Source organism: Varroa jacobsoni, unplaced genomic scaffold, assembly GCF_002532875.2.
Source record: "Varroa jacobsoni isolate VJ856 unplaced genomic scaffold, vjacob_1.0 contig03984, whole genome shotgun sequence".
NCBI lineage: Eukaryota > Metazoa > Arthropoda > Arachnida > Mesostigmata > Varroidae > Varroa > Varroa jacobsoni.
This window is the reverse complement of record NW_019215136.1, coordinates 1-17,896: the sequence shown is the minus strand read 5'-3', so window position 1 is coordinate 17,896 and position 17,896 is coordinate 1. Positions and strand designations below refer to the sequence as shown.

Below are 17,896 nucleotides of genomic sequence, written 5' to 3'. Positions count from 1 at the left end.
TCTAACTGTAAATTCTGAGTGTAATTCTTCTTCACGCATGTTTCTCCTATTGTATTTTCTTAGATGTATACAATGAGTTATTATTTAATTTGCGCCTTTTCATTTCCTATTAAAATTGTTCGAGAAACTCTTCTAAATAAACTTGATTTTCCACTTATCTATCTGTGCGTCCATTCGTGTTATGTAATTGAGACATATTAAGAGATCGCATTAGAAGCATCCCTTGCCCAATGCGTACGGACCATGCAAGCTTGTAGTATGCTTGAGGCAAAGTCAATTACTTACAATTTCGCTAAGCAACTCAACATAAACGTACCGGACAGTTTGCATCATGGCTAGATTGCACGAAGGAAGTGGCTTTCCCAACAGGGCACGATGAACGCTGCTTGCGGCAGCATAAAAGGTGTGTTTTTAACGCGCAATAAGCTCTACTAAATTAGCGGCCAAAGTTTTCCTCAAAAATCATAAGGCTGCGATGGAGTCATTCAACTTTACCCCTTCAAATATCTTTAGTGCAGACGAAATGTTTTTTCTTACGCTAATGGTCTCACCTAAAGTAACTGCACTGAAAAGAGCGAAACCCCCTGACATCACAAAAACGGGTAATTTTTGTTACAATACTCATTTTCGAGTACATAATAACTAATAGAGGCACCCTTTGAAAACCAGGGTTTTGCAAACCCACCCGAATGTATCACAAAAGAAGTATTTGCAGACCGTCTTAAGTATTTAATCTTGACCATTCGCTTTCCCTAGATCATGTCTGTTAATGGTTGACAACGACATCGTTCTGAATGCAAGCGAGGTAGCTTTGGAAAATGGCGTCTACATTATTAAATTTCCTCTACACTGCTAGAACAAGCTACAACCCTATAACGTGGCAGTGCTTAGGCCACTTAAACTTCAACTTTATATAGCTCTACAGAACGTAGTTACTATTTACCATAGAAGGATTATAAATCTATGACATACCGGATAGAGAAAATGCATACGGAGATTATTTACGAAGGCAAATATCCTTAAAGGATTTTAAACGGCAGGTACTTCTCCGCTGAGCTAAAACTTATTTACACTAAATGTTCTTCCTTTAGTGAATCAGGTTGATAATGATCCGGGGCCGTTGGGTTATCACGGAATGTCCCTTCAGCAGAACAGCCGTTAATATTCGGATATCGAGGCTTTCCTGCGGATTATCGCCCTATTGCAAGAGGCAGCGCGAGTAAATTATGCGTTACTCTTATAATATAACACTAACAGTTCCGTTTTTAAAAATATGGGCTAGTTCGCTTCAGATGTTCCACGGAATCAATTAGATTCAACTATGCAGTCCAAATAAATATGCTGCTTATTTGTATATAAGTATCTATTTTGTATAAAAAAACATTCAAGAGCTGAAGAAATTTTCGACCAAGATAAAACGAGAGATATCTAACCGCTCCAATCCAATTGGCTTCTTCGTACAGAATCATTTATAACCTGTATAGGCCTACTTCCCAGCGGCATTAGGGTCTCTAATGGATTATTTATCGAAAATTAACAATTTATTATTTGGTGGCGGAAAAACAAAACATTTTATTTAATTCAAATCTTAAATAAGTTGTTCTATGGGTTAGCTTCAACCCTAATCAAATTTTGTAAGATAGATTTACTTTGAAAAGTCGATTGCGTCGAAAAGACGGATAATGGAAGCATGCTTCAGACTTATTTCATGAAGGATTGCACCATATAAATGATTAAAGCAGCCTACGCCTAGTATAATAAGACATGAAACGAGGTAGGAAAAAACAGGCGACTGCTTCGCTAATGTCTCTGGTGAACGTTGAATTAGATCTATTATATCTCTGTAAACGGCCTTCTACGAAAAAATATAGCTCCCACATTTGGCATGGTCCCAGCTGTTTAGACAGAAAGGATGCATGAAGCCACTTTCGCTAATATTCGCTGATACTTCGCTGCAGATGTTTGCTGTAGGAGATATATAGCAGATTGGTGCTTCTACAGGATAGGCATCGAGTACCCAAGTGAAGACAGGGGTTTGGTGTGTTTCATCCTTGCTTCATACAATACTGGAATCGAGTCTGAGGCAACAGCATATCATTAAAAAAATACTAAGTTAAATCGTTTAATTGACGTCGAATATACATTGAGATTTATATCAGGAAAGAAGTCACTTCTATTTAGATTAGCCGTATTATATTTAACGAGTTTTGTTTTTATGAAAGTAACTGGAAATAACGCTCGATTGAATGTTATTTCCAGTTGCTTACGATACTGTACTATTGCTTTTCCTTAATCTGGCTTCAAAGAAAGTAGTGGTACAATATCTATTTTATTTTCTACAGTTCCGTCTTTAAAAATGAAACGTTTTGTTTTCAAAGTCGAATGGGGACAAGCCACATGCGCATGTGAGTCTTTACAAAATACATATACTGCTGTAAACAGAAAAGAAAATTAACAAAGTTTCGCTATCGTTAAGTTCGTGCACTGGCGTAGGGAAAAGATTGCACACCTATTTAATCTATTTTTATGATTACTGAAAATGAAGTGTAATCGTACGTTTCCCACAGGTTGTGGATTTGTGTATATATTTATGCAGAAGTGGAACTGAAATTATCTATATTAATTGAGTTTACGTACAATGGTAAGGCAATACTTTACATGTTGAAAGCAAATCCCACTTCACAGTGTCCTAACGTTTACATAAAATTGTCCCTTTCAACTCCGTGAACCTCATCCTATAAAGGATCTAGATAGAGCAACGACGATCTCTTTCCGATCTTGTATTTCTCTGATATTTTTTGTATTATTTATTATGTATTTTATTGTAATATTGTTTGATTACAGACCTTATTTGTAGCTACTGCTGACAAATTCAGATTTTTTGGTTTGTTGCCAAAAGCAAAACTTACTATCGGCATGTACAAAATAATTTTCAATATAACGCAAGTTTTAACAAAATCAACCTCAAATCTAATTTGTCAATGGCTTTCGATTACATAACAGAGTCGGATTCAAGTACTGTATGCTTGTTTGTTTCTTATCATAAGTCTACCATCTTACTACAAAATGTCCATGATGTTGCAGTTTTTCAACATTTCTTGGAATGATTGTAAATCTATTCGTTATTATTGTTATGTAACTTACGGCAATCTATAAAGCGATACCCACCTCCAAAATAAGTTTAATCGTAAAGCGTGAACGATACGTAGTACTTCTTTTCAGAGATTTTTCGCTGTTTTGAGAACACATTGTATTGTTTGCGCCGATTAGTACTAACTGAAATACGTACTGTCACAAGACAACTGTGTACTAAAATTGAAAGCTGGTAAACCATAATGTCTTATTTTTCTTTAGGAGTTTTCAAAATCAGGAACTTGTGTTAGTGTTTAGAAGCCGATGAAGCGAAGGCCAAGGGGGCGGTCGCCGTACAAATGCATCGAATACAAAACCGTAGAACTAAATTTGCTTCCAGAAAATGGCCCAGCTAGTCCATTCGTGCCTATTAGCCAAGTAGGAAAGTAATAATCGTTTTACACAGGTATCATCTGGAGTGCCTCAGTTCAAACAACGACAATCAAGCAATCTTAGGCTAGTTGGTATAGGTAGAGAAATGTAGTACAGAAGAATTCGATCACTCCTTCCTTAAACTCACCAATGCGAGAGCTTAACCCGAAGCCGAATGTCCTTTACATTGTATTAGTGAATTCTGAAAAATACTGCGACGTTAAAGATTTAGTTTTTATCACTGATGGCCACAAAAGCTGCTGGCTCATCCTTTTCAAACTGATTGTAAGTGTTAAGAAAAACAAGCTTAGACATCGTTTTTGTTAAGTTACCTAGATTGTATATATCACAGGTAAATGTTGCATGATTCTCCTCACATAACATCATATGAATCTACGATCCATTGTTTCTAATACAATCCTGAAAAAAATAAAAAAACAGGTGTAGTCTACTAATGTATGACTTAAATGATTAAGCATCTCCATTGATGACACGCAGATGTGGGACTGGAAATTACCAACTTCGACTTCCAGTTTTGCTCTCGGGTTTTTCTAGCGCACTACCCTTATGTTTTTTGTACAATTTCATGTATGTGAATCGCATATCTCCGTTGGATTAGTACGTATCTCGTTCGTAAACTTTTCCATTTTGCAAATTTGCAGAATCAAAAAGTGTATATAAGCTGGCTGTTTTGAGGGATGTCTAAAAATCAATAAGTCAAAAGAATACACATAACATAAACGCAAATGGAACATCCTAGCTTGTGTACGAAACAAAAATCCGTAAAATAGTTACTATACCACTAATCTACAGTCGCTCGAAAAATAGCTATATGGCATTTAGAATTGGTAATGATAATCGATCAGCAATTGATTATCATTATTATACATCATATCATTCCATATTGCTTATTACAAAAATGAATGTTGCGTATGTAGCAGAAGACGAATGTGCTAATCCAAGTGCACGTCGATTACTTGAGAACAGCACTAGTCTTTAACATAATAGATTTTGTTATAATTATTTTTCTTGCGAGTGATGCTGAACAGCGGCAATGAACCCTGTTATCGAAGGGACAACTGAAAGTCTACTACGGGACACAAGTTTTTTTTACCCGTCTCATATTAGAAAACAATGTTGCTTACACAAACAAACATAGTTTTTTCTTCTTTGACACTCCTAGCCATTTTTTTGTGAACAAATCCTTGGTATCACTTTTTGCAGCTATAGTATCAAGGACCAGCCTCCGTTAAGAATCTAATCGGGACGGGTATTGCTAGACTTGTTTGGGTCTTTCTCCCTTCCACAAACCACACCACTTCCCACATAAATAGATATCGAAGCTGCCCAACCTTATCCTATGTTAACAATTTAGTGAACACCAGGAAAAAGTACTTTTATGTGCACCTTCCTCGCGGTTATCTTATGCACGGGCATGTGTCTTGTATTGGTGTTCAAGAATATCTTGGCAATATTGTAAACATCGTCTGGACAGGAGGGGTGGCGGGTAAATTTGAATAAGCTGCTTTAAACATCAGGTTCGCGCGAGCTGCCAAACTGCCTTTCTGTGCGAGTCTAATACTACTAATTTACTAATTACTAATTTCAAAATATCTTTTATGCTTAAAGTCCAGTAAAACTGTAGTAAACTGTGTGCAACGTATCATACTAGTTTAATTTGAGAACTTACGAATCAAAACATAGCAAAACTAAACCGTCAAGTTAATTTTCTCCACTTGCATCTAAATAGAGCGTCCCAGTCAAGTAAATGGAACATTGAAAAAACACACAGAGGAGTGAGGAGAAATAGATAACAGAAGGTGCCCCTTACATCGGCGTGTTCAGTTGTTTCGAACGGCATTTGACGGTATCGGTCTATCTATTTCGAGTTTTACATCTGATATAGTCGTTAGACATTTCATTACACTGATGAGGGTCTGTTGAATTAGAAGTGATCTGACTCTTGTACAAGAATTGCTAATCTTAGTAGCAATTTTATGGTACAAATGGCAAAAGTAAGGGAATTGTTTGAGAATATGCAGCTCAGTGATAATGAACACGAAAGGCCTGCGATCATACAGGTAACAACGCGCGAATTGTTTATGTGTTTCTAGTTAAATTTTCATGCACTGTAGGTGTTCTAGCTCTTTTTTCAATTTATTATAATTTTTTGCTAGTTCGGTCCGTTAATATATAAGCACATCCCTGGTGGCCATTAACTCTAGCTGCTTTTAAATGTTATGACATCCTCGATACTAGCGATAGCTAAGCTACTCGGTAACTATGTTGTATTAAGCTAAATGTATTGTAAACCCGTATTTTGGTTTCATCGGAGGCTTGCTTTCGTGCGCAATAATATTTCAATAGAATACGTGGCGATTAGAGATCTGTTTACTAAGAACAAACAAAAATTCTCTAAATTTTAAACTAATAATGATGCCAATAGTTTATTGAGTTATTTAATAATAGCAAAATAACTTGAGTTTAAGTATTACAGTAACAACAGTGGCCTATATATTACAACAGACTGTTGTAAGTAATGTCTTTTAAGTACACCAGAGCGTCAAATACATCAATAGACGCACAACACAGTGATATCCTCTGCGTTTATCTCTTGCCCAAAAAAAGCGTCCCAAAAAAAAAAAACGCTTGGGACAACGGAGAAGTACGCGACCTCTTTGTTATGCACTCGTGATCAAGATTCTTGAATGACAACTATTTTTATGGAATAATTCCATCTTTTTTTAGAATATATATTTTGCGTAGTTTCATGGTATATTCATTGTTTTTTCAGCAATGGCTGTCCAAGCGTGGAAACGTAGTGTCGAGTTTTGCAATCGGGATCTCAAATACATGTTGGAGTTGTACGGACGTTACAACCGAGTGCGGTCTCAGATACCAAGTCGCCTACGGTAGTCAGCATTTGCTCGATCAGGTCTTAAAAATGGCACCAAAAGCTCAACAGGAATGGTTGAATATTGATCCCGAGGAAAAAACTCAAGCAATTTACGCGTAAGTTGGTTACGAGATAACGATGACGAATTGCAGAAAGAGTTCAATACAATAGTGGGCCCCTTCATGACGTCCAAAATCTTTAAATTCATTGAACTATTGGAAGTAAACCACAGCACGTAGTCTAAAAAAATCGGCAGTTAGCCAATAAAACACAAACCGTATATGTCAACGTGATTAAGGTAGGCCGGCTGAATCTACAGAGTTAGCTGTCGATGAGCTGTGCTTGAATCTAGATCCATGTTATTCAGTTACGTCCGCTTTTAAATTTAGTGGCAAAAAACCATAGCCCAATGTATGCCATAGACATCTCCGGATTTCGTACCGGAACACTGTATTTATACAAACATCAGATCAGCTAGAAAATGAATTCGTTTTTTAGCTCGGCTTAAGTGCTACTTTCTTTTTGAGGAAACTGGCCTCCCTCACCAAATTTAGTCCTTTGGCGCCTGAGGTTTTCCTGCAATCGCTTGAATCACAGATGGATTGTTCAGACAATAGAAGGAAACATCAAAGCGATCCACTCAAAGATCCACCGCTTTATTTGAACAGCTTACACTTAAGGCCACGCTGTGTAGATCTGAAATGACATCCGATAAAATAAACTATAAACTATACACGCGCGTAAAAAAGTTCATATCTGTAATTTATGAGAATTGGAAATAAGGCCAATAGAGGTTGCCGAAGGGCATAAGATCTAGGGCTGTCATAATACAAAGTAAGCAATCCAGGAACCTTTTCTATCAGTTTCTCAACTCATTTTAACAAGCTGAATGGATCACGATCTGTATTCGTTCACTAAAATGATCGTAGTGAACCCGTCGTTGTAGATCGAAATTTTGTAGATGACCATGTGAAAGATCCTTTTTAGTTGTCTTGAATTCAAAAAGTTACCATCGCTTTTAAACTGAAAGATAAACATTTTTACTCATAGAGTATGTTATTAATTGTCATCAGGTTCTTGTTACCGTCCGGATACAGTTTGTGGTGTCATGAGAGGTTTTCAATTGTGAAGTTTTAGAACTGTTTTTTGACATATATTGTAAAATACTGCAATTTTTTTTATATACTTTTTTTTCTATTTCATACACACGTTTACCCTTGTTATTGTTGTCTTAGCTGCGTGCTTTCCAAAGACGGATAAGTAGTGGAGACGATAGCGTCAGGTATGCGGTTTTTTGGATTTATACTGTAGTCGCACAGAGAACTGTTACCGAAAAACCCAGATAGGATGTGCATAGTGCAGTAACTGCAAACGCAAAAGCACCTAGAAAGAGTACGCTCCAAGTTTAAAACCAATAGGCTGAAGAAAATGCACAGATAGCAGAAATGAAAAATTTCTGAAATTACTTTCTGACTACCTGATACTTCCATAAAATTATTCACTATTGCCTAACCTTTGCAAGAATTTCGTAGATATTTTATCGGAGTTATGTTGCATTATAAGAACTTGTGTAAGTGAAACTGTTTGGCTGAAAATAACGTCGTCATCGAACAGTATTGATTTAAGTCCTGTTTGTTGTTATACAGGGTAGCCCGGAACTTTCAGAAGCATGTAGCGCTGTTTAGTACCGCGGAAGCTGTTAGCTTTCCGTTCAAACGTCTCGAAAAGTGCCGAGGAGCCTATGCCACGAATGCTATAGAGTATTTGTACAGCACGGCGGCCAGAAGGTGTTCCGGTAAAATCCTGCCAAGGTGCTCAGCAGTGATTGTCATTCAGGTGGACACGGAGTTTTTCCTTTATTCTCTATGTAGCTCTTTATTTAGAGGTGAAGGAGATTGGTTGCTCGTCTATAGCCCTAAACAGATGTCTCCTCCTACTTTTAAGTTAAATATAATGAATGGAAAAGTCTAAGCAAAACCGTTTCCTTTCACTTCGCAGTATGTATTGTTAAAGAAGTCCAAGTTCCTCATGTATTTATTATGTATGTATCGAAGTTCACGTTGGCCTAGATACGTGTCCGCATATTGCTCGCGTCTAATGCTAAATTTGATATTCTGAATAGGGATCGGACTCTTACCCAATGAACCTTATTGCTGAATGGCGAATTGGAGAGGCGTGGTCGGCCCACACTCCTGTTGTCCTCGCTGTTTCTCCGTCAAACTGCTTGCCAGCTCTCATTTTTTCCGACATCTGTCTCGTTGCTGGGTAAGTCTAGAGCATTCTGCGAATAGGAGTTTACATGAAAGACGGCGTATTTAATGCATGGAATTATAGCAATATCAATGTAGTCCAGCACTTCTTATTGCACTTCTTTTTGCCATACCTTTTTTTATTTTACCAAATTGCACTTCATTGTCAACTTAAAAGGGGTCTACACAAGCTTAAGTCATTCAGAAACGTTCTATTGGATTTTAGCTAATAACGGCATGGTCGTAATAATGGATCGAACTGGATAAGGAGGCAATCCATAGGGTATTTAATGTACAAAATGTGCCTCATACATTTGAAGGTTTCCGGCGAATTTTCTGAATGTCGTTATACTTCGTGACTCGGACCTAGGCAAGTTGCAACCTATTACGGGGACAGTAATGCTTTCGCTAGAGAAAAGTCGTCCCAGTATGTCCACCTGTATCATTGTTGAGGGCGCGGATATTGGCTCAGCGGTCAATGGTGTCATGGAAATGCTATCCGACTGCTGGGGAATGGTAAAAGTCTTTAGATGGCTACTAATTCAGATATTGCAAGACCCATTGTTTCATCTGATATAGTTCCTTACGTAAACGATTTTTTACGTGGCTTTCTTCTTTCTTATTTTCGTATATATTTTATGAAGACGCGCCACAGGTTATTATCTTGAGTGATAGTTTTAAATTTTACTATTACGTTTCTAGATTCTAATCAAAATCAGGAATATTTATTCATATCTAACAGAAATATTTTATCCTATTCGAACAGAAAAACTATCTGGGAATAATGGTTTATATTCAAGATTGTATACAATCGCGAGTCATGAAAGCTCTCAAAGCTCAAATGGGCAGCCTAAAAATAGCCAAGTCTAACTTCGCCAAAACAGCTGATCTTGTGGCTCATTCCGATGTTCAGATTATCAAAGCTGCTCATATTCCTCAGAAAACAAAGAACACAGCGCCAACAGTCTACATTCAAGGTTTTCGAACTATTAAGGAAGTCGCCAGCTTAGCGTCAGTAGGTAAGCCATTTCTCCGCGCGCACATTTGCCAAGAAATTTTGCTAGACTCTTTTCCCAAAATAACCCGATATATTTCGAATACTATTGTAGATACATGCATGCTCTTCGTTTGTTACACCCTCACAACGTTTTAACTATGCTTTTTGATGCGGCCTAAACATGCCTTTTCCAGATTATTCCCTAACTAGATAACTAACATGAACCTATGATACAATATAATACATTTAGATCCGTTACACTCGGAGTATCTTTCTATCTGGACGGAATACGTGGCACGAGCTGTCGAAATAGCTGAACGCATTTATGGCTTCCGATACATCTGGATTAATGGACAAAATCACTTTTATAATAATCCTACCTTCCTCAAAGAGCTGTATTTCCCCTCCGGAAAAATGGACTTATCTGAGAAAATTTCTTTCTCACCGCCGCCGATCCCTAATGTGGAACTTGAGCACGTCTTCAGCAAGTATGTCGCGGATTAAACTTTCATCTGTGATTATACAGCAACCATTCTTCTTGGATGGTATATATTTTAATTGAATTCAAAAGAATACATTTTTCGCCAGCTGGGTCGTGTTCGCCAGCTCGAGTAGCTGGAATGACAATTCGTAGCTAATTCTGATAGAATTTTTAACGTTTCGTACCTTCAATCAATACTATTCGCAGCGTCGACTGTACCCTCAAGCTGTACTATGACGGCGGTCAGAAACATGCTGAATCACAAACTTGCTACCCGGTGTTCGAACGTATTTCATCGACCGATCGTGCCGCTAAAATCCTCGCCTACGTGCCTGCTGCAGGGCCGAAGGATGCTTGCAACGCTGTTGAAGCTGCATTAAAGGCTTTCCCAGGGTAATGTTCAGGGTCGGTGCTAAAATATCAGTGTGGCCTTAGAATATATTGGTATGCCAAGGCAACAGTGATATATGGGCTAAGAAAAGTATGCTAAACACAAATTCGACGGAGGGTGGATGTGAACTCTGAAGTCTTAATGGGTAGGAGATACTGACGCATCGCATGATTTTTGTAACAAAGTTAACAAGCAGAAATTGTAATCGATGTCTGTTTAATTTTTACATAATTGTTTCAGATGGAGTAGTAAGTCAGCGTTCAGCAGGTTACAAACTATCTACTTTTTCGGGGAGAATCTAAACCAACGAAAAGACGATTTTATCGAAAAGCTGTCGCGAAACACGGGCCATTCGGACTGTGCACAAGAGCTACAGGAATCCATAGACGCGATTTTCAAATGGGCTAGCTATCGCGATACTGATGTCGAGGGCTTTGTAAGTTTTTTTTTCTAAGCTTTGGAACATTCAGTAACGCATTTTTTTCTTAACGTTTTTTTAGTCAATGGCGACCTTACCTTACTTATTGCTGTTATTGCGGAAATGGTAGTTGTAATGGTACCCCGTGTAAACTGAATTGAACATGATAGGAAGAAATATATACAAAATAAATATAGTCCATCGAATGAGCATTAACGGAGTTCAAATTCAAGCCACCGATGGTTTAAGTGCGACATATTTCAGGTATCATCCCCAGGTATGAAACTGTACTCATCACAGGAGCCTCACGGCGTAATCGCTATCATCTGCCCTCCGATAAAGGTTTGTTACTTCGTCGTGCACATCCTACAATATATAATAAAAAACTTGAAAAAGTAGTCCATAGTTAACAGTAGAAAAACTTCTACCCTTTCCTTTTCCTACTTGTCGACCTATTTGAACTGATCCACCTTCCAGTCTATGTTCATAAATATGCTTTCCTGAGGTTAAACCTTTCCACAAAGTTTATTTACGTTTTGGTAACGTTACAAAAAAACGCATCTTCCAGCCGCCCCCTTCGACCGACTTGGGCTAAACATATAATCATAAATCGTGTTTTAGAGCTTCTCTTAATATATGCGCGAACCGTCAGCTCTAAGCCTTTTTCTCAACACATTAAGGTGGCACGTTCTTAAATTAGTTTATTAAGCCTTTTTCTCAACACTTTAAGGTGGCACGTTCTTAAATTAGTTTATTTAAATAAGACACAAGTCTGTTTTGTAACAACTCCATGTGAAACGTGACTAATGTAAAAAAGTGCTATATGTAAATCGTTAGCGATATTTGCTCCCTGTTTACTGCGTATTGACAGGTTATGCGTTCTCTAGTCACGCTTTTGATTAGTGCAATATCGATTGGCAACACCGTCGTTATCGTCGTTCCAGAGGAATACCCCATTGCACCATTGATGCTGGCCCAGGTACGTTTAACAGATTGTCCAATTTTGACAGCTAAATTAAGGAGCTTCTACTAAGTTAATGCATATCGGCCTACTAAAACGTATTGGCATTATTATAATCTATCGTAGACGATAGGAAGGTTATATCTGAGATACACGTCCAGTCAAGCAAGATTGTATCCTGTGAAGGAGCCGCGTTCATGCCGTTATAGTTCGTAACCAATACCTGGTCAGTGATTTTGCTTGCTGTACACATCTAAAGTTTAAGGTTAAATTATAACGATACGTTAATCAAAACGTGCGGCTGTATTTAATTCCTGATGAAATCGTTGCTTCAGGTTATTGATACGTCAGACATTCCTGCAGGGGTAATCAACATTCTGTCTGGTAACACAAATAGTTTATTAACTACGTTAGCTGCGCATGTCGACGTTAAAGCACTATGGTGTTGGGCCAACAGACGATGTGAACAAGCTAATGAAGGTGAGTGAGAGGCATATTTTTCTGAGCCGGCGTCTCGTTTATTTTTCATAGTTTTATTTTCCGATAACATATCTGTATTTTTAAATAAAACAAACAGCATTTGCTCCCATTTGTTCCTGCTAATAGAGACGTTTATACACTGGAGAACGTTTGAGTCGCATTTCAGATTCGTAGATAAAATCAATGGCTGGATAGAGCCAAGAAAGTGCTAATAAAGTAAGAAGCACTCGTTTAACGTTAAAGTAGGTATTGAATGTCCGACAATGTAAACGGCATCAGGTCTTTCACTAATTTGTGGTCTCTGAAAATTTCCAGGTTGTGAAAAAAGCGAAAAACGTTCAGTCTGGTGGTTTAACATTAACCCAAAAAACCCAGTAGACGTTTGGCCCGATAAAGAACTAGACTCCTACCGAGGGAATAAAAAATACGTTTGGCTTCCTTGTTTATCGGTTTTCTCTAATTAATATTTTTAAAGACTGAACGTTTATCTGACAGTGCAGTGCCATTATGTACTGGACTTGTTCAGCTGAGGTCAAGGTGTTTGCATTATAAGGAACGGATACAAATAATACCATGCAGTTTATTGAAGTCGGTGTGATTAATAAATTCATTTGCTCCTCATCTATCTACTTTTGTCTGTTGTTAATACTGGAACGCTTGTTTTGAAATATTTTTAGGTACGTTGAAAGCGTTAGTTTTTTCATCTAGTATAATTCTGAACGTTCATTGACGGAACTCTATTAATAGAGTTCCGTCAATGAATGTTCAGAACGTGCTATTATTAGCATTAAATAAGTAAACAAGTGCTATTATTAAAAATTTCACCGAAAAGTATGTATTTAAATATAAATCTATGTGATACCAATACGCTTAAAAGGCTCTTTACTACTCCTTTGACTATATAAACGCTAGTTGTGTTAAAATAGGAAAGCGCTTAAATAATATGTATCTAGTATCTAATCGGCTAACTGTTCTAAAGATAAGCTCTGCTTAGGTATTCCCAAATAAACTCAATTAAACCTACTGTTAATCAAAGTTGGAGTCCAGAGGGTCCTCTTAATAGTATTCATGTTGTTCGATGCACATTTTGGCCCATGATTTGTATATACAAATATATACTTTTTATCTGCTTACTAGTTAATAAAAGACACATTTAGTTGGAATCCGGATTAAATTTATTGCCAAATAACATTTCTCGTTTTAATTGTATTACCATTATATGTTATATTCTCTAACATATATTCGGTAGTGTTTGACATGATTTTTGGTCTCACCATTGGTTGTTGTTGTTGCTGTTGTTGTTGTTTATCAAATGATGGATATTAAATTATGTAAATCGTGGAGCTATTTTTGTCTTCGTTTTTCTATTATCAGTTTCGCCTAGTCTGCTAGGCATGTCGGTAACATGAACATATTGTTGACTTACTTTTACCGAATGTTTTATCGGACTGATAATCACCACTTTATTATAGTTTGTATTTCGTTCTGGTCTCTACTATCCTTTGTCTTTGTTTCTGTGTATTTTCCACTTTTTGATACTGACTAGAAGAAGAGTGCTTCCAGAATGCGTCATCGTATTTTGCATATCTCGGTGCCTTTTTTCATCGGACAGCTCAGAATCGGTATCGGTACCTTCTTAAACCCGAATGATTCATTTAAAAGGAGCAATAAAGTTGCTGTCCCTAAGTTACAATTTTTTCCCCCCGATTTCCGTAGTATCACTTTGAAATGATCACTTTCACGCGTCTGTTTCTAATAGGCTGACTTCGATCAACATTGGACACCGTAACAATGATTTTTAGCACTCCACTACGGTTATGTTGTTTCATCTTGTTATAGTGATTGCAATTTTGATTGTACTTTTTCGAAGTTCTGATAATGATGATCGCAGTCTACATGTTCCTATCATTTAATGTTGCTGTGGATCTTAAAAATTCTCTCCTGCCTCCTCTCAACACCCACTTGTTCGATACTGCAAACAGTTTTCGTCTGCTCTCATCACCGTTACTTTTCGACGCAGGTAAAGGCCGTTCAAGATTCGCTCAAGTACAGACAAACCACCTGCTAACTCTGTGGCCGCCTTTTCGGCATATCCTGCTTTCTTTACCCCAGACTATAGCGACCTCATTTTCATTCAATTCATTGATGAAAGTTCTGTCAGCATTATTTCGCGCATTTACCCCTATTATTTGTATACGACGAGTTTTTCATCAGTTTATTTTTTTGTCTTTAGTCCTCCTTAGTCCTTTTCGGATCCAGCCAATTTTTTTTCATCTCTGTTCCTTTTTATCGCTCAACAATTTCGCGTTCGCTGAGTCTGTCACGCCAGCTCATGACACCTGATAATAAGTATTTGAACAAATGTTTAGAGGATTCCGAACATTTGAGAGGATTATAGGCACCATCGGATGGATAGTGGTGCTGCTGCGGGTTTTATGGAAGCGCTGTCTCTACATCTACATATTTAGCGTCTCCGGCGACTGAATACGCACAAATATACCACGATCCTCGTCGAAGATTCTCTCAATCTACTTGCCCATACGTTCCTGCAACAAGAAAGCAGTTTCTTCTGACAGAGAAGACTCTGCTGCCTTCGTTTTCTAACTCGGCTTTTTTTACGTTTCTTTAACTGCTTCAGTCCTCGTCTGTTTTTCGTCCCCTCGCCTTTCACATGATTCTATGCCCTTTTATCCTGTGTTCTCCACATCTACTTTCTCTCTCTGCTTCGTTTTATTCCCATTCGGTTTTTGCCCCCTTTGCCTTTATTGTCGTCGTCGTCGTTATTTTTGCCATCGACATACATAAACCCCAACTTGTACTACAATCTTTCCGAATCGCGTTGTCACTCTTTTGCTAGCCACGGATTACTTCACTTTCTCTGCGTTTTATTGATTCACAGTATAACTTCGTCCGTCGCATATCAATCAGTTATGAGTAGTGACACTCTATAATATAATCTTCAACATTGTCATAATCCATGTATGATTGTGTTATCATCCTTCTGCTCGGAAATATCAATCAAATTATGACATATAATAATTATAATTTTCATTGATAATAATAATAATAATAATAGTATTATTGTTATTATATTAAAAGATGAAAATTCGCCGAATTCGCTTTTTCTGGGCCCTTCTTGGGAATTTTTGGTTGCTTCAACTGCGCACCCGCGCTGGGCAGTCGATCGGTCGCGCAAACGCTTGTCCGAATGCACCTGAATGTAGAATGCGCGGCTTATGGCGGCCGAGAACCATTATCGACGGTGTGGCAGACAATATAACCCGGTTTTGACCAATCTCGACACTGCCGCGATTCCGACCCTCTCTGAGTGCTCGCTTCTTCTTCTGACCACCTCAATTAGTTCAAGGGAGCACGAACTCAAGTCAGTGAAGACAGCCGCCTTAGATTAGTCTGCCAAAGAAAATCATCGAGCCAGCATCCTGTCGATACACGACCACAACCCATAGTCTTTCAGAAAAGCCGTTCCAATTTTTCAGGGTAACCTTTCGAGAGACATGTCGTCATGTATGCTGTGACGGTTCCCAGCCCTGATTTAGACTACGCCAAAGCTGTAGCCAGCTAACGACAGCCACGTTTGGCTGCTCCGCAACAAGGCCGGCCATTTGCTTTCGGCTTGTGGCTCACTGTCGATTTGATTCAACTCGAGCCGAAATCCACCATTGAAATAATAAAGACCACGGTCCCGAAACGCATCTATTGCCAACGGCCTAATTCACTTTGCATACCAACTAAGAGGCAGATGCTTATCTCCTACTTGTTTTCGGGACTTCGATTGTGATATCTAGGGGGTAGAAGTTCGACGTACCACGACTAGCGTGCAAACGCACACTTTGCTTGTACATATCACCACAGCTACTGCAAAAGACCTAGGTAGGCGCATGTCCCATAGCTGCGAAGCTGTGTTCCTACTTAGTCACTATTGACCTCTGCTTTACATCAATGCACGTGATTAAGGCGTCGTTCGAAGTGCGTTCTGAATCGGAACCGATTGGTCTTATTGAAACGCTGGTGTGGTCCACGCTGACAACGTTGTTGGTCTGGTCTAAAAAAACCATTCAGTAACCAATGATGCCCGTTTTTAAAGCTCGCAGAGCTACGTGGGCATAGAAGCATGTTCAAAGGCAACCGACCAGTTGTTGTCAGAGCAGAACAATGTACCAGCGCAACGTAGATCTTTGGAATACGAGAGACACAATAAACACTTGGCTAAAAATTAAGGCGTACCTAAAGTCAGAATCGTCACCATCATATGATACATTGTGGTTTTTGTTAACAATGGCCAAATACAAGCAGTTACTTCTCTGCATGTTTTTCTTTTCTAATCAATCATCGTTTCGTATTTACCGTTTAATTGAGAATACTTGTCTCGGTGTGAACTTTATCCTGTGTTTTTTTCGTTATCGAAAGAAATGGCATATGGTGACGTACAAGAATAATCAGAACACTCTGCAGGCACACAACACCGGAGCCTTCTTTGGAGGGTCCTAGGTAAATTATGTTGTCCACGGCGCTTTTTCTCATTGTCAAAAGAGGCTAAAACGAATGGCGTTGTTGTATGATCAGTGTACCATGATCAGTGGCGACTGAATTTATTTGGAATACGTGCCACTTGTAAGTAAAGCTAAATCGAAAATGTGTTACAAGTGACAACAGTAATTTGTTTAATCGTTCAAAGCAATTTGGCCGTTGTTCGCAGCCTTGATCACAACACCACAGTGATACAGCGAGGCCACTCATGACCATTTACGTCCATAGATTCTTTCTTTACGTTCGTCTTCATCGTCAATTGGTATCGGTAACGTTTACTTTCTTCTATTTCAATTCATTGCTCAAAGTTCGTCTTCCCAGAATGCCTTTCCACTGAATCACCCTGAACGACCAGAACAATTAAGCAACTAACACTAACTCGATTGTAACCGGTATCTTATGATGATGACTATCTTTCGTTTCCTTCTTCGTAGTATCTTCTTAGCTTTCTTAACCGTCTTTCACGTTTTCTATTTTCAGTGTTTTCATTAGGGCAATTGCATATCCTGCAACTGCATGACAACAGTCTTTTCTCCACGCTACCCTATTTCAACTTTGTTGATGTCCATGTTTCAGCCGTTTTGCACTTCGTTATCTTTCCTGCTTTCACATCGTAGGCCAGCATTTCCCGCTCGGTCTTCCGGTTCGTTTGTTATGACCGTTGCGCTGGATTACATTATAGCGTCGTCTGCTACTGGCACCACTACCTCAACAAAAATATAAAATAATTCAATTGGGTATGCGTGTTTGTTGCGCATATATAATAGATGTAATAATGCATATAATAATAGCAATATATCGTCATTATGAATTACATTTACGTCGTATTATCGCCGTGTAATTAGAGGGCGACTCTAGTGTTTTAGTATCATCAGTAAATAAAGTGAGGAATAAAACAAAGAACCGAGTCAGACAAGAAAACGTCTTCAGAACAAGATCAATCCTTTGCTGTAGACCGTTTGTATGTATAT

The 17,896-nt window shown here is 38.3% G+C and overlaps 1 protein-coding gene and 1 long non-coding RNA gene across 3 annotated transcripts; one reads left to right on the top strand and one right to left on the bottom strand.

Annotated features, from left to right (window-relative positions):
• Positions 1–1,540: 1,540 nt before the first annotated feature.
• On the bottom strand, positions 1,541–4,991 carry LOC111272955 (uncharacterized). The gene is made up of 3 exons (XR_002687801.2): positions 4,650–4,991; positions 3,653–3,706; positions 1,541–2,078 (listed from the first exon to the last, which is right to left on the bottom strand). It is a non-coding gene; the product is annotated as an uncharacterized LOC111272955 (long non-coding RNA).
• A 324-nt stretch (positions 4,992–5,315) lies between these two features.
• On the top strand, positions 5,316–13,006 carry LOC111272954 (aldehyde dehydrogenase family 16 member A1). Of its 2 annotated transcripts, none has more exons than XM_022854634.2 (13): positions 5,316–5,585; positions 6,299–6,516; positions 8,047–8,236; positions 8,523–8,665; positions 8,970–9,165; positions 9,416–9,668; positions 9,897–10,134; positions 10,335–10,520; positions 10,759–10,954; positions 11,186–11,278; positions 11,808–11,915; positions 12,233–12,377; positions 12,693–13,006. In XM_022854634.2, the coding sequence occupies exons 1-13, from the start codon at positions 5,502–5,504 to the stop codon at positions 12,839–12,841; spliced, it is 2,199 nt and encodes a 732-aa protein (XP_022710369.1). In that variant the 5' UTR covers positions 5,316–5,501; the 3' UTR covers positions 12,842–13,006. The 2 variants fall into 2 exon arrangements, with proteins under 2 accessions (XP_022710369.1, XP_022710370.1); XM_022854635.2 differs by having other exon boundaries at positions 5,319–5,585; positions 11,201–11,278.
• Positions 13,007–17,896: the final 4,890 nt, after the last annotated feature.

Bases quoted from the DNA above. Each gene is read 5' to 3' on its own strand.
- LOC111272954 (XM_022854634.2), top strand. From the start codon at position 5,502: ATGGTACAAATGGCAAAAGTAAGGGAATTGTTTGAGAATATGCAGCTC. The intron at 6,517-8,046 runs GTAAGTTGGTTA...GTTGTTATACAG, and splicing joins AAAACTCAAGCAATTTACGC to GGTAGCCCGGAACTTTCAGA. The intron at 10,955-11,185 runs GTAAGTTTTTTT...CGATGGTTTAAG, and splicing joins ATACTGATGTCGAGGGCTTT to TGCGACATATTTCAGGTATC.